The sequence below is a fragment of the Macaca mulatta genome, chromosome 1 (genome assembly GCF_049350105.2).
Source record: "Macaca mulatta isolate MMU2019108-1 chromosome 1, T2T-MMU8v2.0, whole genome shotgun sequence".
Classification (NCBI taxonomy): Eukaryota; Metazoa; Chordata; class Mammalia; order Primates; family Cercopithecidae; genus Macaca; species Macaca mulatta.
The window spans coordinates 122,817,614-122,843,901 of NC_133406.1; the positions used below are offsets into that span (position 1 = coordinate 122,817,614).

General features: G+C 35.1%; 1 protein-coding gene across 2 annotated transcripts in view; it reads right to left on the bottom strand.

The window, feature by feature from the left end:
* MAN1A2 (mannosidase alpha class 1A member 2) overlaps positions 1–26,288 on the bottom strand; it is a 160,340-nt gene that overhangs the window by 63,033 nt on the left and 71,019 nt on the right. For both annotated transcript variants that reach the window (XM_028844502.2, NM_001261288.1), the window contains 2 exon segments: positions 10,519–10,642; positions 4,756–4,849 (listed from right to left, as the gene is read on the bottom strand). In XM_028844502.2, coding sequence (XP_028700335.1) covers positions 4,756–4,849; positions 10,519–10,642 — 218 coding nt within the window.

Consider the following 26,288-nt stretch of genomic DNA (forward strand, 5'->3'; position numbering starts at 1 on the left):
AAATAACATGTTCATTCTTGTTTTTTCCACAATTATAAATTTAGTAATATAACACAATGAATCAGTAATGACTGATTTCCTATATTTTCTTCACTTTAATCATTAAATGACATAGGTTAAGTATTGTGCTTAGAATAGTAAAAATATAAAGTTTAAGAAAAGAAAAAAAAACTAGTAATTTGCCTTTAAATCTAGGTTTCTTACTATATTCTTTTATATCTGTTGCCAAGTACTTTTCCTGAACATAATTACCAGTAATTATTCTCTGTGATTGCTATGTGCAAGTCACAGACATTATCATTACTCTAATTATAATACAGTTAGCCAAAGCTGAATTGTTAAATTTCAGTTCAATTAAATGTTTGTTTTGCAGACTATTTATAAATATGACAGATGTATACTGCTCAAAGATAATAAAATTTGATATACTTTTCAGAAGCTGATATAAAATATACAAAAACATTAAAAGGAACAAATTGGGCAATTTTGTAAGGACTACAGCTGTTAAAAGGATATCAGGGCAGCTCACTAGGATTTTAAAGATCTTCTGCCAAAATAACCAGTGAATGGCTCTTTCTATAACATCGAAATTAAAAACTGCTGAGAGTGAATATATTATAAAGTAATTTGAATTTATTCTGTGAGGAAAAAACAGAGGAATTAAAGTTATCTTTTTGTTGTAAATTTTATCGTAATGAAATGTATATAACACAAAAGTTGCCATTTTAACTATTTTGAAAGTGTACCATTCAGTAGCATTAATTATATTCACAGTGCTGTAAAACCATCATCACCACCTATTTCCAAAACTTTTCATCACTGCAAAGAGAAACTCTAGCAATAACTCTCCATTCTCCTCTCCACTTTCTTCTCATCCAAAGCTTCCAGTCAACTCTAATCTACTTTATGTCTCTATGAATTTGACAACTCTAGATATTTGATGTAAGTGAAATCGTACAATATTTGTCCTTTTGTGACTGACTTTTTTTGATTAGCATAATGTTTTCAAGGTTTGTTTATATTATAGCATGTATCAGAACTTCATTCCTTTTTATGGATAGTCCATGGTATGTTTATACTCACATATTGTTTACCCATTTGTCTGTTGGACATTTGAGTTACTTCCTCCTTTTGCATATCATAAATAATGTTGTAATGAACACTGGGATACAAGTATCTGTTTCAGTCTCTGTTTTCAAATCTTCTGGGTATATAAAGAGGAGATGAAGTGCTGGGTCATATGGTAATTATATGTTTAACTTTTTAAGGAACTGTTAGGTTTTTACAGCAGCTACACCATTTTACATTCCTACTAGCAGTGTACAAGGGTTCCAATTTCTCCACATCCTTGCCAATGCTTATTTTTCATCCTTTTGATTACAGTCTTCCTAGTAGCTGTGAAGTGGTATCTCATTGAGTTTTGATTTGCATTTTAATGTTAATCATCTTTTTCGTGCTTATTTTCCATTTGCTTAACTTCTTTGCAGAAATGACTATTCAAGTCCTCACCCATTATTTAATTTGGTAGTTCGCCTTCTGTTGTTGAGTTGTAGGAGTTCTTTACATATTCTGTGTATATACCCTTGTAAGACATGTGATTTGCAAATATTTTCTCTCATTCTGTGGGTTGTCTTTCTTTCTCACAGATAGTATCCTTTGATGCACAAAAAATTTTCAATTTTAATCAAATCCAATTTATCTTTTATTTTTGTCTTGTTACCTCTGCCTTTGGTGTCATACTGAAGAATCCAGTGTCAAATCAAAGGTCATGAAGACTTGCACCTATGTTTTCTTCTAAGAGTTTTATAGTTTTGGTTCTCAAATTTAGAGTCTTTGATCTGTTTTGAGTTAATTTTTGTAGATAATATACACTAAGGGTTCAACTTCATTATTTTTCACGGGGCTATCCAGTTTTCTCAACACAATGCTGAAGAGAAAGAGTTCTGTTTTTTGGTTTTGGTTTTGTTTTTTGAGAGAGGGTCTCGCTCTGTCACCCAGGCTGGAGTGCAGTGGCACAATCTCAGCTCACTGCAACCTCCGCCTCCCGGGTTCAAGCAGTTCTCCTGCCTCCATGTCATCAATGCTCTACTTTTGATCATTTCAAGGCTGGCAATTCCCAAACGGTGATTTACTTTTTTAAGTATCCTTATGCTGGCATGGAAAATGGGATTCTCTTTTTATTTAAAAATGTTTTTAAGCTAACATCAAAAGTAAGAGATGTTCATAATCAAATTTGGATAGTAACAGTAAATGAAAAGGAGAAAATAAAAACAATAATTCAGAGAAAATCACACATAACACTTTGGTTTCTATTGTTATAGTGTTTCCTCTCCTTTTCTAAATATCTTTCTAGATATGTCATATTTATCTATGTCAGGTATTCTAAAATATAACTTTTAATGGCTAATAGTATACTGTATCTGGACAGGCCAAAATGTATTTTACCAAACCCCTATGTAAGACATTTAAAAACTGCCCTGTCCAATGTAGAAGCACAAGCTACAAGTAGCTAATTAAATGTAAGTTAAAGTAAAATTTAATATGTAATTCCACAACCATACTAGCAACATTTCAAGTGCTCAACAGTCACATGTGGCTAGTGACTACTATATTGGATAACACAGATAATAGAATCTTTTCCTCATTACAGAAAGTTCTGTTAGGACTGCTTCAGATTGTTTCCAAATTATCCCTATTATAAACAACCCCAAGACTGTTGTAAATAAACTTTAATATACAGCTCTGAAAATTTATTTGGAATAAACTGCTGGAAATGAGTTGGTGGTTCAAAAAGCATACAAATGTACACACTCTGGAGACTGGGTACAGGAAGATGTTTTACCCCCATGCTGTTCTCTTGATAGTGAGTGAGTTCTCCCAAGATCTGACGGTTTGATAAGGGGCTTTTCCCCACTTTGCTTGGCACTTCTCCTTCCTGCCACCATGTGAAGAGGGATGTGTTTGCTTCCCCTTCTGCCATAATTGTAAGTTTCCTGAGGCTTCCCCAGCCCTGTGGAACTGTGAGTCAATTAAACCTCTATCTTTTATAAATTACCCAGTCTCAGGCAGTACTTTACAGCAGCATGAGAACAGACTAATACAGAGGTTAACAATAATATACAGGAAAAACTGACACCTTTTTTTGTAGTTTCTGTTTTATGTGACATGCTTAGAAAAGGCTTTCCTGATTATATATTCAACCCTGTTTTTAGTACTTTTATGATTTCATCTTTTACATTTAAATAGTAAAACCATATAGAATATACACTGGCATATAGTCTAAGACAGGAACTGAACATAATTTTTCATATACATTATATCATCATATTATCAAATCTCAATACAACTCACAGGGGTAAAGATTGATAATAGAATTCATCGAAATTACTAAGTAGACACCCAATTCAGTCACTCTTATCTGAAATAAGAAAACTATGGTTTTACATTTTAGAAATGCAGCTCTCAGGGTTTTGTTTTTCCAAAAAATATCATTCCCACTCATTCTAGGCAGTAGAGCTTTTATCTTCTTCAAAATAAATAGAAAAATGAATCATATGTAAATAATTTCAGGAAACAGGAAAAGTAAGTATAAAAATAGTCAAAAAAGATTGAGATCTATTTCCAGATTCATGAAAGACATAATTATATTGACCTATCTGCTTTCCTTTCATAAAATAAAAGACAATTTCCTGGAAAGGAACGAAAAGACAATTCCAGGGCAAATGTTTTCCTATTCTGGGTACTCACACCAGCATATTTTCTTACTGGCAGAATCAGCAGTGCTTTCAATACTAAAATTAAACGATCATTACTTTTGTCTCTTATTTACTACTTCGGATTTTATTAGTCTCAAAAATAACTGAATCGTGTTTTGTTAGTGGCAAAGTTGCAGTCTCTATTATTTGTTCTTGTTTTCCTAACCTTTAAAAAAGAATAGCATTGATAAACCTACAATTACTAAAATTCTGTAAGTTCCACATTTCCACATAAATATTTATTAGTTGTTACTTTTAAAAATCAATTTCTTCAAAAATAAATGAGCTCTAATAAGAAAACTTACCCTCTCCCTAAACAAAATACTTTCCCCTCAGGCAGAGGGAATCATTTTTCCTACAGTTTCATGTAACAATTGGTACCTTCCTATACAATAACATTTATGTGTCGGCCTATCCTGCCAGCCTGTGAATTCAGGCCAAACCCTATGTTCTTTCTCCATCTCAATCTCTTCTAAGAACTTAGCACAGAGACTGGTAAATAATGAAGGCCAGGATGCCTTCTTCTAAAATGAATGAATAGACATGGCTTATCCAAGAGCAACTGCCCCGCTTCTAGTAATCTACTATATTCGTTTGCTTTTCATACTCGAACAACTGCCCCGCTTCTAGTAATCTACTATATTCGTTTGCTTTTCATACTCCTCCTCTACCTCTCTCTCTTAAGCGGTGCTTTTATTTACATGAAGAGGTAATTTATTAATAAGAGTTTTTAAGTACAACCTTCAAACTGCCACACTATATTTTAGCAATACAGGAAATAAAATACTCTTAGGAGACATGTTATTAACATTTCCATTTCACAAGTGGGAAAACTGAAGCTAAGAGAGATAAGAAATATGGCTAAGAACAGCACCAGTAGACCACAAGGCTAGACACTGAGGGTTTCTAACTCCACGTAGTGTACTTTGTACTACATCAAGCAAAGAGTTTTCAGACAAATAATTCTTTAAGAAAGCCTCAGGTATACTAGAATACTTACACTGACCCCAGCGCCCTGTCCTGGGGTTCAAATAATTTGGATAAAGACCATTTGGACGATCCATTTTCTGAAGTAGTTTCCGAATGTGCATAACCTAAGTAAAATAAAATTAAGAATGCAATTAATAAAAGAAGTGTCATCAAGGCTTGGTGTTAATGTAGGCTTTGTGTTTTTCCTTACTCAGAGTCTATACCTATTCCCTGCCTTTGTGTGTGTGCTGGAGGGGCAGGGGGGAGTCAATAAAGCCTTCTATTTCTTAAATGAGTCATTTTTATAAGATATGTGTTATTTTAAAATCAAGCAATAAAAATAATACAGAGGAAATAACACAGATAGAAACCATTTTAAATCTCAACATGCTACTGCCTAGAAATATCATCTGAAACATCAGTTATAAACATCATTCCAGACACAGTCAACATGTATATATTCAAACATAAGAACAGAAATAACTTCACGGGAATTGAATCATAAAATGCCATTGTATTTTGAAAAGTATTAATTTGAATTGAACAGATCAAAAAGTAAATGAAGTAAAACAAACTGCTGAACTTTAAAAATTGTTCCCACAATAGATATCTTTAAGTTCCTGAAATTCCAAATTTTAAAATATCTTCCTGAGGGTAATGGGGAAAGAAAAATCATGAAATATATTAAGAAGCCGGAGACTTTCCTAGGGATTTATTTTGATTCAACTCTAGATTGGGTGAACTTTGTAAGTGCTTTTAAGGGAGCCTCTGGGGGTGGGAGGAGGTGTTATGTTCCTTGTATTCCTCTTTGTTTGAGAATATTGTCATTACATTTGATGAATAACCTGGCTGGTATAAATGACTTGGGAAAACCCTTCTTTTTCAGAGGACCTGATATATACTTCACTTTTCTGGACTTGAGTACAATATTAATTCTTCTGCCACAAGGTTTCCCATTGTCATTCATTTGGCTGGATTTTGTCTTTAAGTAGTTTTAGGAATGGACTCAAGGATGCTGTCTGTATTCCCTGTGTTCTTTCACGTTTGAGACCAACACTATGTATAACAATCTCAATCTGAAAAATTCCACAGACTACTTTTTAGATAGTTCTGAATGATGTTATAAAAGGGGAGAAAATTAACTCTTCTGTCATCCAAAAACTGTATACTATTCAATTCTTTCCGCCTTTCTTCCTTATCTGTCATTTTCTTTCTAACTCTTGTCTCTTTTTATTTCCACACATTTACTAGTTTTTCTCACTTTTGTCATCTAAGCGCCTTATATTTTGAACACTGTCTTTCTTTGTATTGCTTCCATTTTGGCCTTCATTTTGTTGATAACTATTTTTTCTTATATTTTGTTACTGACATGAGATCTTATTGTCTCTGAGCAATTGTATCTCTGTTTATATACTTGTTCTACAGAGATGAAATCTTTATTATGTTTTCTCTCATGGTGATATTTGGTCGGAATTTTCAGTTGCTCTTTTTACATATTTTGTGGCCACCATTTTCTTTCCTTTTTTCTGGTAATATCTTTGTATAAATTCTGTACCTGTTCTTTTTTAACAAATTACTCATTACTATTTTCCCGAAAGTTTTGACATAAAACACCAGGTAAGAGTCCAGATATAAATACTTTTTTTTAGACTTTGCTTCTCCCCAGCCACTTGAGATTGGAAATGCAGCACTGCTCACAATAGTGAATCTGTCGTTCATTCCCTTCTCTCATCAAAGTCCGCAGGCGCAAACAGCTTATCTGTGAGAATCCTTACTGACTTCTGTTTTTCCAGCTTCTCAACACATTATGTTTAGTAAGGTCCAAAGAAGTACACCCCATCAGCCTGTGATCCTGTTCTCATTGCTGCTCATGAGAATTTGAGTTCTGTATGTCAAGTTACACCACCTAATTCAGAGAACTGTGCTCTACTGGTTTTGTATTTTGTAGTCTGCAGCCCCAAACATCCTCTCTTCTGTTTATACCAAACCTCTCTCTGATCTTTACTGCTTATATGCCTACTTTTCTTCCTATTTGGTGGTATGAAGTATCTCTTAATTTTGTTAAACATGGAATTTGCAGTTTTTTTGTTTGTTTGTTTGTTTGTTTGTTGACAGAGTCTTGCTCTGTCGCCCAGGCTGGAGTCCAATGGCTCAATCTCAGTTCATTGCAACCTCCGCTTCCCAAGCTTGAGTGATCCTCCCACCTCAGCCTCCCGAGTAGCTGAGGAGTACGGGCATGCGCCATCACACAGGGCTAATTTTTGGTAGAGAAGTGGTTTCACCATGTTGCCCAGGCTTGTCTCGAACTCCTGAGCTCAAGCAATCCACCCACCTTGGCCTCCCAAAGTGCTGGGATTACATATGTGAACCACTGTGCCCAGCAGTGTTTCTTCTTGCTGCTTTTAGGTTAATTCTTATGATTTAGGTTTTCTACTTCAAGAAGGACCATATGTTAAATTATGTTTATTTTACAAATTTATTATCTTTTTAATCTCTGCTTTTCCTTTGTTTTGTCTATGACTATCTCTTGCTTTTATTCCATGTAAGTAATTCAGTTTTTCACTATATGCAATGAGTTCTTTGTTATTTCCCATTTTATTAGCTAGGGGATACATCATTTTAAGTCTCCATTTGTTTCTTTAGCTCCACAATATTTTTGTATCATTTTATTTTTTTATTTTGGTTTTGAGTTGTGTTAAATTTAATTTCTATTATAGTATGAATTACTCATGGTGACTTTTTTTTTTTTTTTTTACTGTTTTAAAAATTTGAAACTGGATTCTTTATCAGTCTTTTACATGCTATATACCACTCCGCTTTTGTTTCCAGCAGTATGTTTGCACAATTGCCATTCTTTCTGTTTTATATTGTTCACATTTAAAAGGGTCAGTTCTGGCCTGAACTTTTTAATTTCTCCTTGAGTTCTTCGTGTGTGTGTGTGTGTGTGTGTGTGTGTGTGTGTGTGTTTCTCCCTTCCTCGATACAATTTGAGATCTGGAGTACTAGTGTACTTCTATCTGATCACTTGAAGCCTATGTGTTCAAGAAGGATGAGAGGTGAGAACTCTGCTGGAGCTGTGGACAATTAAATATGTGATGCTCTGGGCACTGGCCTCCTTGGCAAGACTGATAGGGAATACTAGGAATTTGTTGACTCTCTTTTCCCAAAAAGGTTTCAGGATAGGGTAGGGAGCAGACTTATGTCTCATGCCAGAAATCAGAAATCTTTTTGTTTTTGTTTTTTTATTTTGGTTATCAAATATGACATGAAGTTACATCTTTTCCTTCTTTTATTGCTTTTGATGAATTTTTACTGTCTTTATTTTTTTTTATTATTCATTTATCAGGACAGGGAAAATTCTGTCATCTAGTTCCGTTTTGCTGTATTTACCTGAAAATTCTTCTCTGTTGAAGTATTTCATAAACAGAAAGGAATATACATATATATCTCAACTCTACTCACATGTCAATTTAAGAAATACAACACTACAAGCATCTTTGATGGTCTGTTTACCACTGCCCATTCACATACTACTGCCTATATCCCAGATGTATCTGTAGTCTTGAGTTTCATATTTGTCATTATCTTGACTTTGTGAAAGCAAACTATATGAATTGGGTCATTCCCGTCATACCAAACTAATTCAGAGTCAAAGGGCCCAGCGGAAAATCACCTGTGGCACATAATACTGGCTCCAAAAATTACGTTTTCCACAAGCTCAGCTGCTATAACCCTAACATTATAGTTTTACCTACTGCTGTCACCAATCAGGGCCAGACAGCTTCTAGAAGCTTTACTCGTGTCAACACACTTCCTTTCAAAACGATATATAACATTTCTCCTCTAATAAAACTTCCAACCTTCTCTTTGTTTTCTGGATGGATTGAGGACCAACCACCCTACTCTGTGTGTATGCCCTGAATTGGAATTCTGTGCTTCCAAATAAAACATTTAATTCAGAGATTCATCTCTGTATGTTATTTTTACTTCAACAATTTATCAAAACTATTTTGAATCCCTAAGCAATATACTGTTCAGCTTTGTTTTGAACTTTACAAAAATTGTATCATATTCTTTTAACTAATGGATACAAACATAATTCATATTTTCATTGCTGTTTTGTATTTTATTATATAAACTGCCAATACAAACAATGCTTCTATGTATATAATGTAAATGTACATACCAAATAATGGAATTGCTGGGTTATAGGGTATTTTTACTAGGTAATATTTTTTGTTTCCCATGGTAAAAATCCTTTTTACCCCAAGGGCATATATTTTTTATTCTCAAAATGTCAGTGTTTTATTTTTTAAAGTTAAGCCTTTAATGTTCCTGGAATTAACTATTATAATCCACAGTGCAACACTTGTTATAACAAGTTTCTACATATATGTAGGTCTGTTTAAAGGCTATCTATTCTGTTCATCTGTTTGCCCCTATTAACAAATACTACACTGTCAATGTTGATAATTGGGCAATGTAAATCCAGCCAGGGTGTTTTTCCTCACAAGTGTCTAGAATGTTTCTTTACCGTATAAATTCTAGAAGTGTCTTTTCAAGCTCCATTGGGAGGAAAACGGCCATTAGAGATTTCACTGGCACTGAATTTATGCTACAAATTTGGGGATGACTGAAATTTTTATGATATTGTTTACCTATACATAAATATGATATCCCTCCATTTATTTATATCCTCTTCAATGTCATTTAATAAAGTTTTGTATTTTTAAATTTTAATTTTTAATTTTTATGGGCATGAAAGAGTTGTACATATTTTGATACTAGCATATAACAGGTCATGATAAAATCTGAGTAACTGAAATGCCCATTACTTCAAACATTTATCATTTCTTCTGTTGGAAATATTCTACATCTTCTCTTCTAGCTATTTTGAAATATACAACAAATCATTGTTAGAGTCACTCTATTGTGCTATCAAACATTAGATCTTATTCATTCTGTGTAACTGCACTTTTGTACCCATTAAAAAATCCCTTTTTATCCTTCTCTCCTCACTACCCTTCCAAGCCTCTGATAACCATCATTCTATTCTCTACTTCCAAGACATCAATTTTTTTTAGCTCCCACATATGAATGAAACATATAATATGTGTCTTTCTGTGCCTGGCTTATTTCACTTAACATAACGTCCCCCAGCAGTGCCATCCATATTCCTGCAAAGGAAAGGATTTCATTCTTTTTCATGGCTGAGTAAAAATTTGAACTTTATCTTTTGTTAGATTTATTTGTAGGAAACATATATACTCTTGCTCTATTACATAAGGTATCTTTTTGCAAAATGACATTTTCTTGCCTTTTGTAGCTGGTGTAGAGAAATACTACTGATTTTTAACATCCATATTGATCATCTATTTAAAAAACATATTAAACTCTTATTTCTAATAGGTCAATAATCACGTAATCTGTGAATAACTACTATTTTCTTTCTTCCTTTTCAGTTCTTAAACATCTGGACAAAGACAGAACATATTTTGTCTTTCTTGTCTTACCAGGCTGGCTAGGTACTGCAGCACAATGCTGCATAAAAATAGCAATGAAATTTTTTAAAAATGTAATAGTAGTTATAACTTCTCAAATAACAATAAATATTTTAAATATGTCCTAAATAGAAAGGACATTTCTTTGAGTAACTTCAAAAGAGAATATAAAGGCTAAAGCCCTAATAAACATATATCTAGAAAGGCAAACATTTTAAGCATTAATCAAATCTTTGGGCCAATTTTGAAGGACTCTTTATAACAAACAAAGAAAAGAAGGCAAGAAAACAAACCTTTTTGTAGTAAATCAGGTCCCCTGTCAAGTAGCTGAGGTGGATGAACTCCATATGTAGTGTACCAAATTCAGCCAGAATGCTGCTACCTGCAGATGCCCAGCCCCAGTTTCGCCCTACTCCACTGAATGAAAAGGAAAAGTAAAAGGAGACAGGATTGGGAAAAGACCAAAACATTTGTTTAATGAATATGTAAATTTTAAATAGATCTCTTAGAAATTATTGTATCTGACACAATAGCTTATTTATATCTAAAATTGCATTAAAAATTTAAATAGGTAATAAATCCATGTTCTAAAAATTAAAACAGTATTTTTAAAATCCAGTAAATATATTTCACCCATTCTCATCTCCATTCACCTCACCAGGCCCCAAAGAAAATCACTTTCATTCCTTTCTTACGTATGACTACAGAATGTTTTATGCAAATGTAGGCAATCCAAATATATATTCTCACTGTCCTCCTTTCTTAAACAAAACATAGCAAGTTGGTGGTCTTTCCGTATCAGTTCACAAACAGTTTTCTCGGTTTTTTTTTTTACAGTTTTACAGAATTCCATAATATTAATGATTCTCAAGTGGAATGCCCCACCCTAGAGGCACATGAAAATGTGTGGCAGCATTTTGAGTTGTCTCAAAACTTGAATGTGCAACCTCCACTTATTGTGCCAGGTCCAAAGTTACAAACTGCCCTGTAGCAAATGATTGGGACAGTATCATACAATAAAGAACTGGTTTGCACCAAATGATGATAGTGCCTGTGTGAAAATTAATATATTATATAAACATACACAATTTGTCTAATAAATTCCCTAATGATGGTCCCTTGGGCTATTTCCAATATTTTGTTATCATGAACATTTTTCAGTGAATAATCTCATAAACATTTCATTTGTGCAGATATAATCTCTAGAATATGCTCTTGCATTTTCTTTTTTTAACCTGTTCAGTAATTTTTTATTTGAGGCCAGACTACATAAATGAAAAATTGTAGAGGCTTTGAATTCCATTATCTTCTAAAAAGGTTAAATTTCTAAACACAGACTGAGTAAACGCAGACTATATTGTGTTTTAGGCTTTGTTAAAGCCAGTCCATTTCCGTTTTTACCCCAACTTCCAGAAATGGACCTGGGAATTTCAGTTGGAAGCCAGGGGTATTTACCAAGGGCACCTAAGCAGCCTAACCTGTTTCCCCACTATCATGTGGCTGTTAAATTTTCTCCTTAGCCCTTTAATTTCCTTCTGCTATTTTCTGCTGGGTTTCTTTGAGTCTTGTTTGCCCTATATATGTGGTTATAGAATCACCAACGATTTGAGGGAAATTTGTCCATAAATTTTGGGCTTTTCCTCTGCAATTTCTTTCCATATGAGATTTTGTCCCTATGTTTCAGTCATTTTAGCAGCTCCAGGGCCTGACCATTGTCTCCTCTGCCCGAAATGACTGCCACTTTAGATATGGCCTCTATTGCTCTGAACATGATTTAGAACATATCCTCAGGGAAAAAGCCAATGTTTACATGGCGACGACCTTAGGATCATAGCCCCTCAAGTTCTACCTGAGTTAATTGCATTTCAGTGTCTTCAAACCATTTGGTTTTACATATTTTGTCTAGCTTTCATGACTGCTTTTGGTAGGAGGGTAGTCTGATAAAAGGTATTTCATGGTTGGAACTGGAAGTCTAGATTGCTCAAGCAGCAGAGTTCCTAGATTATTCCTACAAGAACTCTAGACCATTCTCTAGGATCTAAAGGGAGAAGTATAAATATAAATATTTTTGCCAGGTGGGGTGGCTCACGCCAGTAATCCCAGCACTTTGGGAGACCGAGGCAGGCAGATTACCTGATTTCAAGACCAGCCTGACTAACAGGGTGAAACCCCATTTCTACCAAAAATACAAAAAAATTAGCTGGGCATGGCGGCAGGCGCCTATAATCCCAGCTACTCGGGAGGCTGAAGCAGGAGAATCATTTGAACCCGGAAGGCAGAGGTTGCCATGAGCTGAGATTGCGCCATTGCACTCTAGCTTGGGCAAGAAGAGCGAAACTCCGTCTCAAAAAACATATGTATTTATACATATTTTTTCTCATCTTATCTTCACTTGTACTCTGTCAGTTCCACATCTTATATTTTATTTGTGTTTAGAAAACATTAAAATAAATGTAAGAACATATGACAACCTTGCTTAAAGTTCCTTGTTTAGAGCTATTTTTAAATTGTCTGAAAATATGGAAGGCAAATACCACTAAGATATTTTATAGCTAGAAGTGAGAATCAGAGAATAAATATGGATATAGTAACTACATAAGACAGTCATTCATTTCACAAATGTAAGTGTTTACTATGCTGTGAGAGAGTGGTGAACCTGACATATACTATTCCTGCTCCTACAATAAATAAGATCATTTTAAATAGCAATAGTTGCTATGAAGAAAATTAAAAAGGAAAAATAGAATATTGAGTACTAGGGATAGAGAGTGAGTTAGAAAAAAGGCTCTTTACATATTATGTTCAGAGAAAATGTTTCTAAAATGATGTGATTTGAACTGAGACCTGAATGATGAGGAGCCAGTAATGAAAAGATCTGGAAAAACAGAATTCCCAGTAAGGGAAACAGCAAATGTAATGGCCTTGAGGGAAAGGAAGGAGGCTAGTTTGGCTAGAGTTCAGAAAGTAAGGGGAAGTGACTGACACAGGATGAGGTTAAAAAGCAAGGTATAATCTGGACTATGTAATAATTTTGTAGGCCATGGTAAAATTTTAGTCGTTAAGTGTGATGGAAAGTCACGAATAACTTTAAAGATTATAACATACTTAAGGAATAAAGCATACCATTTAGAAAGATTAACTAGGTTTCAGCATAGTGGATGAATTACAGTGTGGTCAACTATAAAAACAAAACTTAGGAAGTAACAGTTTGCCATTCTCTATAAAAAGAACTTCTAGCCAAAAGTCAAAAAGGAACACTTTTCAAAATACTAAATTCTAAACAAAGTTTTTACATTTTTTACATCATGTCACAGGAAGAATCTAAAATATTAAATTTGATACTTACATATATCCTAGCAACTCAGAAAAATAAGAAAATTCCTAAGAACAAGATATAATGCTGCTGAGGACAAAAATATTCCAACTTAAAATGATGATGAGCTGCCAAAAAATAACCGGATCATAATTTCATGCAAATTCATGTTTTGTTTTTTTCAACTGATCAAAGTAAAACGTCTGGATACTGAAATTTACATACATACTCAGAGAACCTGAGTAACAAAAAATTTGCAAGGAATACCAGAAAACAAAAACAAGCAAGCAAAACATATGATGTTTCTCTTACCTGACCACCAGCAAAAGGAAAGACTCTAAAAATGTTTGGTAAACTCTTGACAGTAAATCAACCTAAGCATTCTACAATCATATTAAATTGTTTTGATAATGACTCTTCTATATTTTGATTTGCATTTTGTTGAAAGTCAGTTGAATATATTTAATCAATGTATTGAAAGAATGGAGTAAAGCTTTCAGGAAACTGCAATTATTGGAAACAAAGCTTGCAAACAGGCTGATACTGAAATGCATTCCAACAAAAGCAAGGAACGAACTAAAGAAATTAAAGCATTCAATGTGTAAGCTTAAGTTGAAGTATCTTCATTTGTAGGAATAATGGTTTGATGGAGTTCCTATTTTCAATTAGATTTATTTACACTGTATACTTCAATGGAATGAAATTGAGAAGCTATATGATTCTGTGTCATCTAAACTGGAAGATTACTTAAAATAATTACAAATAAAAGTCAATGTAAAAATATCTCGGATTTGTAGAAGGTATTCTGAATGAAAGCAAAAGAATGGCATTTGTAACAATATCTGGTCTGAAATATTTAAACGTTTTAATATGCAGAAATTTAGAATTGAGAATATCCTGCAATTAAGCAGAATTTGCTCTGAGCAACTGTAGGGAGAATACCTTCTCTAATAAAAGCATGCAAGAGTCAATTGAAAGTGCCAATAATTTCAAATTTAGATAAATACACAAGAATATATGTTTTTAATAATTTCATTTTAGAATATAGGTTTACAGCAGAATTACTTTACAGGATACCCAATAAAATAAAACCAATTTGTCGGTGATTAAATACTCTGAAAATTAAATAGTTTTAATTATTTCAGCTCTCCCATTCATTCTGAAATTGTACTCTTATGAATAACACACTATATGGTCATTCTCATTATATGATGCCATAATCTGGCTTATAAAATATTAATATAATTTAATATTTTATGTATGATATCATTTATGTGGCAACATATTATTTTACCTTATATGTTGGACTACCAAATTTGCTTAACAATTGACCTTACTCTTGAACATTCGACCTGTACTTATGATTTTGTGAAATACGCTGTGATAAACATTTTATAGATGTCTTCCTTAGTCCATACATCCAATTTCTTCGTGTATATTAACAAAGGTTGAGTTGCTTTAAGGGCTTTTGACAGATAATACACTAGTCTACAAGTAAAGCTGAAATGTAAGAATGGCTTTCTTCTCACCTTTTTATTATAGCAGATGCTTTAAAAATTTTTTAAGTAAAAAACTTCCTTGACAGCAGATGAATATAACAACTTTAATTTTTATTTTTAAATGAAGTCTGATTTTTGTTACATTTTCATTTAATTTGAGGGGATATGTAATATACTCATAATTTAAAATGTTAAATGGCACTGAAAAAGCATAAATTAAAAAAAAAAAAAAGTCTCTCTCTAAGACCTCTACCTCTTCCAATCACTCTCAGTCCCAAAGCAATCTGTTAACACATTCTCATCTACCCTTTTGGAAAACTGTATGCCTACATAAGCATAATTTGAGTTGTCTATTACATTTTAAATACTCATTGGTCTCTTCTAATTTTAATTCTGTATTTTTACAAACTTTTTTTAAAATATGTTTTCAAAGTTAAGATTGTCCTTCAATTATAAGGTAATGTTATTTTTTGTTACTATACAGCCCCTCAGCCAAGCATAGGATCTGGTTTATTTTTCTTTTTAACTATATATTGACGTATAATTTACATACAAAAATGCATCCTTTCAGGTGCACCATTCAATGGGGTTATGACAAATGAAAACAAAGATTGGTATACAAACCAAGTCGATCCTTCCAGAACATGTCCTTATCCCTTTTGCAATCAACGCACACACTTCCCTACCAAGTCTCAAACAACTCTCAATCTGCTTCCTCTCACTACTGATTAGTCTTGCATGTTCTAAAATTTCATGTAAACATGATACAGTATATGCTCCTATGTTTGGCTCTTTCACTCAACGTGTCTTTGAGATTCACCCATATTGCTATGTGCCTCAGTAGTTAAGGTTCTTTTTATGGCTAAGTGGTATTCCATTGCATGAATATGATAACTATTTATCTATATACCTGTTGATATGATAAACATTTGAAAAACAGTCAAACTGTTTTCCAAAGTGTCTCTACCATTTTACATCCTACCAACCTAAGTTTACTATCTTGCCTTTTCATTGTCTATTTTTCCCATTAGTTGTTTCGTTCTCCATTCCTGCCTTCATTTGGATTGAGTAGTTTTTAGTATTCCACTTTCTTTACTGGCTTATTTTTTTACGACTGCTCTAGGCATTACAACATAAACCATTAACCTTCCCACAGTAGACCTTTATGTATTATATCACCTCACATATAATATAAGGGCTTCACATTTCTATACTATCCTCTGTGTAACTGTGGTAACAAATTTTTCTTCTATGTATATTATAGGCTCCACTATGCAAGTTATTATTTTTGCTTTAAACAAAGACCAAAACAGAAAAAAAAAGCATTTTACATTTACTCAAATATTTACTGTTTCCAGTGCCCTTCCCTTCTTTGTGTAAATCTGCTTTTCCATCTGGTATCATTAGAAAGTTCCTTAAAATTTCTAGCAATACAGGTCTGTTGGCAATAAATTCTCTAAGCTTTTATTTGCCTGAAAATGTCTTAATTTCACCTTTGTTTTTAAAGAATATTTTCAGTGGCTATAGAATTCGAGATCGACTTTTTTCTTTCAACAGTTTCAAGATGATTCAATTGTTTTCTGGATTGTATTGCTTATGATAAGAAGGAAGTATTTCTATTTTGGTTCCCCAGTGTAAATGTCTTTCTTCTCTGGCTGTTTAAAACTTTTCTTTTTCTAGTCACAGATTTTCAGGCATCATGTTTATTTATATTTATCCTGCTGGGTTCCAGCAAATGTTGAAATCTGTGAATTTACAGCTGTTTAACAAATCTGATAAATTTCTAGACATTACTTCTTTAAAAACAGGCATATCTCAGAGATATTATGGGCCTGGTTACAGACTACTTCCATAAAGCAAATATTGCAACAAATGAGTCACACAACTTTTTCATATCCCAGTATATATACAAGTTATATTTACATTACACTGTAGCCTTTTAAGTGTGCAACAGCATTATTTTGAAATAATGTTCATATCTTAATTTGAAAAATGCTTTATTGCTAAAAATGCAAATGATCATCTGAGGCTTTCAGCAAGTCATACTCTTTTTTGCTGGTGGAGGGTCTTGCCTTGATAATGATGGTTGCTGACTCATCAGGGTGGTGGCTGCTGAAGGCTGGGGTGGCTGGGTCAATTTCTTAAAATGAAGACAACAATAAAGTCTGCTGTATTGATTTGATTCTTCCTGTTTCAGTTCTGTGTAACACGAAAGATCTCTCTGTAGCATGTGATGCTGTTTGACAGCATTTTGTCCACAGCAAAAATTCTTTCAAACTTGGAGTCCACTCTCATATCCTGACACTGCTTTATCAACTAAGTTTACGTAGTATTCTAAACCCTTATTGTCATTTTGACAATGTTCATAGCTTCTTCACCAAGAGTAGATTCTATCTCAAGACCACTTTCTTTGCTCATCTGTAAGAAGCAACTCCTCATCCGTTCAAGTCTTATAAGACTGCAGTAATTCGGTCCCATCTCCAGGCTCCACTTCTAATTCTAGTTCTCTTGCTATTTCCACCACATCTACAGTTACTTCCCCCACTTCAGTTTGAACCCCTCAAAATCACCCATGAGGACTGGAATCAAATTCTTCCAAACTCCTGTTTGATACTTTGACCTCCTCTCATGAATCACGAATGTTCTTAATGGCATGTAGAATAGTGACTCCTTTCCAGAAGGTTTTCCATTTCCTTTGCTGAGATCTCTCGCAGGAATCACCATCTACGGCAGCTGTAGCCTTACAAAATGCAATCCTTAAATAGTAAGACTTGAGAGTCTTAATCACACCTTGACCCATCGGCTGCAGAATGGATGTTGGAAAGCATGAAAACAACATTAATCTTGGGCATCTTCACTGCAGAAAATGGGTGACCAGGTACACTGTCAATGAGCAGTAATATTTTGAAAGAGATCTTTTTTGCTTAGCAGTAGGTCTCAACAGTGGGCTTAAACTCTGCCATCAACAGATGTGCTCTCATCTGAACTTTGTTGTTCTACTTACAGACCCCACAGGGAGTAGATGTAGCAAAATTCTTAAAGGCCCTAGGATTTTCAGAATGGTAAACAAGAACTAGCTTCAACTTAAAATCATCAGTTGTATTAGCCCCCAACAAGAGTTGCTGTCCTTGAAAGCCAAGCATTGACTTCTCTTTAACTATGAGATGGCATCTTCTTCCAGTAGAAACTTGCTTCATCTACCTTGAAAATTTGTTGTTTAGTGTAGTCACCTTCATCAATTACCTTAGCTAGATCTTCTGGATCACCTGCTGCAATTTCTACATCAGCACTTACTGCTTCACGTGTCACATTTATGGTATGGATACGGCTTCCTTCATTAAACCTTATGAACCATCCTCTGTAAGCCTCAAACTCTTCTGCAGCTTCCTCACCTCTCAGCATTCAGAGAAGTGAAGAGAGTCAGGGCCTTGCTCTGCGTTAGACTTTGGCTTAAGAGAATGTTGTAGCTGGTTTCATCTTCTATGCAGACCACTCAAACTTTCTCCATGTCAGCAATATAGCTATTTCACTTTCTCATCATTCATGTGTTCAGTGGCACAGCACTGTTAATTTCCTTCAAGAACTCTACCTTTGCATTCAAAACTTGGCTGACTGTTTGGCATGAGAGGCCTAGTTTTTGGCATGCCTTCCTCACTAAGCTTAAATTTCACGTGCCTTCCTCACTAAGCTTAATTATTTCCAACTTTTTTTTTTTGAGACGGAGTCTTGCTCTTGTCGCCCAGGCTGGAGAGCAGTGGTGTGATCTTGGCTCACTGCAACCTCCATCTCCCAGGTTCAAGAGATTCTCCTGCCTCAGCCTCCCAAGTAGCTGGGATTACAGGCATGCATCGCCACGCCCAGCTAATTTCTGTATTTTTAGTAGAGATGGGGTTTCACCACATTGGCCAGACCGGTCTCAAACTCCTGACCTCAGGTGATCTGCCTTCCTCAGCCTCCCAAACTGCTGGGATTACAGGTGTGAGCCACTGCGCCTGGCTAGGTTTTGTTTTTTGTTTTGTTTTGTTTTTTGAAACAGGATCTGGCTCTGTCCCCCAGGCTGGAGTGCAGTGGCACGATTTCAGCTTACTGCAAGCTCTGCCTCCTGAACTCATGCAGTCCTCCTACCTTAGTTTCCCAAGTAGCTGGGGCTACAGATGTGCGCCATCACGCTACATTAGTCCATTTTCACACTGCTGATAAAGACATACTTGAAACTGGGCAATTTACAAAAGAAAGAGGTTTAATGGCCTTACAGTTCCACGTGGCAGGGGAGGCTTCACAATCATGGTGGAATGTGAAAGACACACCTCACATGGTGGCAGACAAGAGAAGAGAGCTTGTGCAATGAAACTCCCCTTTTTAAAACCATCAGATCTCGTGAGACTTATTCACTATCACGATAACAGCATGATTCAATTACCTCCTGCTGAGTCCCTCCCACAACACATGGGAATTCAAGATGAGATTTGGGTGGGGACACAGCCAAACCGTATCATCTGGCTCCTGGTCCCTCCCAAATCTCATGTCCTCACATTTCAAAACCAATCATGCCTTCCCAACAGTCCCCCAAAGTCTTATTTCAGCATTAACTCAAAAGTCCACCATCCAAAGTCTCATCTGAGACAAGCCAAGTCCGCTCCACCTACATGCCTGTAAAGTCAAAATCAAGTTAGTTACTTTATAGATACAATGGGTGTGCAGGTATTAGGTAAATGCAGCCATTCCAAATGGGAGAAACTGCCAAAATAAAGGTCTACAGGCCCCATGCAAGTCTGAAATCCAGTAGGTCAGTCAAGTCTTAAACCTCCAAAATGATCTCCTTTGACTCTATGTCTCACATTCAGGTCACAATGATGCAAGAGGAGGACTCACACAGCCTTGGGCAGCTCTGCCCCTATGGCTCTGCAGGGTATAGCCCAACCTCCTGGGTGCTTCAACCAGCTGGCATTGAGTACAGCTTTTCCAGGTGCATGGTGCAAGCTGTTGGTAGATCCACCATTTTGGGGTCTGGAGGACGGTTGCCCTCTTCTCACAGCTCCACTAGGTGGTGCCCCAGCAGGTACTCTGTGTTAGGGCTCCAATCCCACATTTCCCTTCAGTACTGCCCTAGCAGAGGTTCTCCAAGAGAGAGAGCCCTGTCCGTGCAGCAAACTTCTACCTGGACATCCAGGCATTTCCATATATCCTCTGAAATCTAGGTGGAGGTTCCCAAACCCCAATTCTCGACTTCTGTGCATTGGCAGGCTCAATACCACATGGAAGCTGCCAAAGCTTGAGGTTTGCACCCTCTGAAGCCATAGGCCGAGCTTTAGGTTGGCCCCTTTCAGCCACAGCTAGAGAGGCTGGGATGCAGGGCACCAAGTCCCTAGGCTGCACACAAGGGGACCCTGGGCCCAGCCCATGAAACCATTTTTTCCTTCTAGGCCCTGGGCCTGTGATGGGTGGGGCTACCATGAAGACCTCTGACATGCCCTGGAGACATTTTCCCCATTGTCTTGGGGATTAACATTTGGCTCCCTGTTACTTATGCAAATTTCTGCAGCAGGCTTGAATTTCTCCTCAGAAAATGAGCTTTTCTTTTCTATCACATTGTCAGGCTGCAAATTTTCTGAACTTCTATGCTCTGCTTCCCTTATAAAACTGAATGCCTTTAACAGCACCCAAGTCACCTCTTGAATACTTTGCTGCTTAGAAATTTCTTCGGCCAGATACCCTAGATCATCTCTCTCAAGTTCAAAGCTCCACACATCCCTAGGGCAGGAGCAAAATGCCACCAGTCTCTTTGCTAAAACATAACAAGAGTCACCTTTGCTCCATTTCCCAAGAAGTTCCTCATTTCCATCTGAGACCACCTCAGCCTGGACTTTATTGTCTATATCGCTATCAGCATTTTAAGTAAAGCCATTCAACAAGTCTCAAGGAATTTCCAAACTTTCTCACATTTTCCTGTCTTCTTCTTCTCCAACCTCTGCCTGTTACCCAGTTCCAAAGTTGTTCCACATTTTTAGGCATGTTTTCAGCAATGTCCCACTCTACTGGTACTGTTGCTTCACCTGTCACCTTTATGTTTCAGAGGCAGATTCCCTCCTTAAACCTCGTGAATCAACCTCTGTAAGCCTCAAACTTTTCTCCTGCAGTTTCCTCACCTCTCTTAGCATTCACAGAAGTGAAGAGACTTAGGGCCTTGCTCTGCATTAAGTTTTGGCTTAAAAGAATGTTGTAGCTGGGTTCATCTTCTACACAGACCACTCAAACTTACTCCATGTCAGCAATATGGCTATTTCACATTCTCATCATTTATGTGTTTCACTGGCTTAGCATTGTTAATTTCCTTCAAGAGCTCTTCCTTTGCGTTCACACCTTGGCTGACTGTTTGGCACCAGAGGCCTAGCTTTTGACATGACTCTTTCACTAAGCTTAATTATTTCTAGCTTTTTTTTTCTTTTGAGACAGGGGCTGGCTCTGTCACCCAGGCTGGAGTGCAGTGGCAGGATCTCAGCTCACTGCAAGCTCTGCCTCCTGGGCTTAAGCAATCCTCCCACCTTGGCTTCTCAAGTAACTGGGATTACAGGCACACACCACCATGCCCAGCTAATTTTTGTATTTTTTGTAGAGGCAGGGTCTCACTATGTTGCTCAGGCTGGTCTCGAACTCCTAGGCTCAAGCAATCTGCATGCCTCAGCCTCCCAAAGTGCTGGGATTACAGTGTGAGCCACTGCACCCAGACTATTTCTAACTTTTAATTTAAAGTGAGAGACATGCTATTCTTCTTGTCTCTTGAATACATCAAGGCCATTGAAAGGTTATTTATTGGCATTGTTCTGTCTCAGGGAGTAGGGAAGCCCAAGGAGAAGGAGAGAGAAGGAAGAATGCACTCTGTGGAGCAGTCAGAGCAGAGACAACATTTAGTGATTAAGTTTGCCATCATCTATGACTGCTTGTTCATGGTGCCCTATATAATTACTAGAGTAACAAGAAAGATCACTGATCACAGATAACTATAACAGATGTAATAATAATGAAAAGCTTAAAACTATTGTGACAATTATCAAAATGTGATATATGCTGTTGGAAAAATGGCACTGATAGACTTGCTCAACACACAGTTGACACAAATCATCAATTTGTTAAAAAATAAAAATAAAAAGGAAAAAAGCAATATCTGCAAAGAACAATTAAGTAAAGCACAATAGAACAATTCATGCCTGTAGTTTTTCAGCCACTCCTCCCACTCCCAAATTCGCCACTCCCATCACTCCATTACAGGTATGTTAAACCATCTGACACTGCCCCATAGGTAACTGGATATGCTTCTCTCCATACTCCAGCTTTTTATTTCTCTTTCTGTGCTTCAGTTTAGGTGGTTTCTGTTGTTTTGTCTTCAAGCTTACTGATCTTTTCTGATGCATTGTCAAATCTGCCTTTAAGCTTGTCAAGTAAATTTTTTATTTCATATATTTCTCACCTTTAGAAGTTCCACTTTGGTCCTTTTTAAAATCTCTTTTCCCATTCTTCACATTTGCCTTTAAATCCTCAAGCACACTTACAATAGCTATTTAAAGTCCTTTACTGCAGTCTTCATCACCTCTGTTATTTCCATGTCTGTTTCTATGAACAGATTTTTCTCTGGGCTACAGAATAATTGGCTACATTTTTCTGCTGCTTCTTTGCATACCATAAAGTAAAGTAATTTTGGATTGGATTACGGATATTATAAAAGTTTATTGTTGGATATCTGAATTTTCTTTCTTTAAAACATGTTCAGTTTTCTTTTAAACATATTCAGACAAGCAGAGAGCCAAATAATGAATGAGCTCCCATTCAAAACTGCCACAAAAAATATCCAGGAATACAGCTAACAAGGGAAGTGAAGGGCCTCTTCAAGGAGAACTACTAGCTACTGCTCCAGGAACTCAGAGAAGACATAAGCAGATGGTAAAACATTCCATGCTCATGGATAGAAAGAATTAATATCGTGAAAATGACCATACTGTCCAAAACAATTTATAGATTCAATGCTATTCCCATTAAACCACTCACATTCTTCACTGAATTAGAAAAAACTATTTTAAAATTCATATGGAACCAAAAAAGAGCTCAGATAGCCAGGACATTCCTAGGCAAAAAGAACCAAGCTGGAGGCATCACATTACTCCACTTCAAACTATGCTATTAATAGCAAAAAAAAAAAAACTTGCAATTTACATGACAAAGTACTAATCTAGCTAATATACAAAAATATCTTAAGGATTGATTTTTTAAAAAATAGCCAATAAAAAACAAACAAAGGACATAAAAAGGCTATCCACTGAATAAAATAAACTCAATCTCACTCAAAAATTAATAAAACAAACATTGAAACAAGATTTTATATTTACCTATCTGATAAGTAAAAGTAAACCGTATTTTCAAAAGGTTAGGTAAGAGTCATTGTCACCCACTTATTAAGCAAATGTCAACTGGCATATCCTCTCTAGAACACAGTACGTTATCAACAGAAAAAAAAAATGTATGTAACTCTTTGATCCACTATTTCTGCCAAAGTCATACCAACACATGTATATGTACACACACACACACACACACACACACACACACACCATTTCCAACATATGCAGGATACTTCATCCAATATTTTTTGACAGTATTAAAATCTAGAAATAATCTATTAGTTCACTAATACAGAATTAATTTTAAGTCAATATTTTCCTAAGCATTATATTATGAAGCTCTTAAAAACTATGAGATAAATATATATAAAGTGTTGATACAAAATATTTTTCTAGACCTATTGCTAAATGATGTAAAATGTCAATATTGTCAGACTGAATAACAAAATTTGGATTATGATCCAAACTATATGGATCTCCAAAAGCAGCACTATAGTTAAAACAATACAGTGAAGCTGAAAATAAATGGAAAAAAGATAAACCATGAAAACAGTAAGCATAAGGTAGAGCAGCTACATTAATATCTGATAAACTTCAAGACAAAAGCATTACCAGAGATGAAGACACACTGTAATAACAAAAGGCTCAAGTCATCGGAAAACATAATAAATGTCTAAGTACTTGAGAGTAAAGCTTCATCAAAATGCATGAAGCAAAAAATTGATAGAAATAGAGAAGAGACAATTCCACAGTCATACTTGGGATATTTTAACATTTCATTTCAGGAATGCATAAAACAATTATACCAAAAAATCAGGAAAGATATACATGATCTAAACACCACTAACCACCTTAACCTAACTGATATATACGGAATGTTACACCCAACAACTGCAGAATACACATTCTTATCAAGTGTATTTACCAAGAAAGACTACACGCTGAGCTATAAACAAGTTGTAATAAATTTGAAAGGATTCAAATTGTAGAGTAATTTTTATGACCACAATGAAATTAAATTAGAAATGAAAACAATAAGATATCTAAGAAACCACGTAAAATTTGGCAATTGAACCACACAATTATAAAAAAAACTAATGCATCAAAGAAAAAGTTCTACAGGAAATGAGAAACTATTTTGAATTGAATAACAACAACAAAAAAAAATCAAAATTTCTGGAATGTAGCTAAAGCAGTCCTTGGAGGGAAATTTATAGCTCTATAGAAAAACAGTAGTTTATGGCAGGAAAAGAGAGAAAGGAATAAGATCGGTGTAGAAAGATACAACCTACAGTTCCAATGTAAGAAGCCAGAAAAAGAGCAAAGTAACTCCAATAAGAAAAGAGAAGGAAATAATAAAAATAAACTAGAAATCAATAAAACCAAAAACAAGTTAAAATTAACAAAAACAGAAGTATTTTTTTGAAAAGATTAACAAATTTGACAAATGCCTCAGTAAACTAGTAAAAAGAAAAGAAAGAATACAAATTACTAGAATCAGGAATGAAAGTAGTTGTCGCCACAGAATCTACAAAGATGAAAGGTAAAAGAAAGTAACACAAGAACAACTTTACACCAAATTTTCTAATTTAAGTGAAATAAAGAAATTTCTTTAAAATTAACTAAAACTGACACAAAATAAAACAAAATCTGAATATAAGATATATGTTTATATATACCTTATATATATTATATAAAGTATATATAAATTTTCATATATACGTATATAAATTTACACACACACACACACATGAAAATTTGGGCAGCGTGCAGTGGCTCACACCTGTAATCCTAGCACCTTGGGAGGCCAAGGAGGATCACTTGAGCTCAGCAGTTTGGGACCAGACTGAACAAGACAGTGAGACCCCATCTCTACAAAAATAAATAAAACTACCTGGGTGTGGTGGCACACACCTGTAGTCTCAGCTACTACAGAGGCTGAGATGGGGGGATCACTTAAGCCCAGCAGGTCAAGGTTGCAGTGAGCTGTGATTGTGCCATTGTACTCCAGCCTGTACAAAAGAGCAAGACCTTATCTCCAAACCAGGCCCCTCCAAACACACACACACACAAATTTTAATTTGTTATTAAAAACTTTCCAATAAAGAAAATTTCTGGCCCAGGTAGTTGCACTTAGATCTATCTATCAAATAGTTAAGAAAGAAGTAACTACAGCACTCCAGAATTACTTCTGAAAAAAACGATTTTAATAATTTAATAATGCCTCATTTAAAGAGACCAGGTAACTCACACCAAAATCTGACAAAGGCATTCCAAAAATAAAATTCCTACCAATATCCATCATATAATTTCAAAAGGTATTAGGAAATAAAATACAGCAAAATATAAAAAGGATACATTTTGGCCAAGGAATATCTAGAAATTCAAGGTTGATTTAACATTTGAAAATCTTACACGTAATTTACTATATTAAAAGAATAAAAGTGAAAAACCTTATGATTATCTCCATAGATGGAAAAAAAAGTATCTGGCAACATTTAACGTCCATTCATGACAAAACAACAACAATAACATCTCAGTGAAATAGGAATAAAAGGAAATTTCCTCAATCTTATAAAGGAAATTGATGTAACTGATGAAAACTCCACAACTAATGCCATACTTCAATGTTTTTAGAAAAGCAATATTTCAAAGCTTTTGTGGAAATCTCAAAGAATGTAAAAAATATATAGATGGAGACAATTTTTTTAACCAAGACTGTAAACTAAAAGTTATAAAAGATATATTTGAATATATAAAAGTTTAAAACTTATTAATCATAAATTATTATAAAGACAGACTAACAGAAGAGTAGAGAGAAAAGAATTCTATAATCTACAAAACACCTTATAAATTAATTA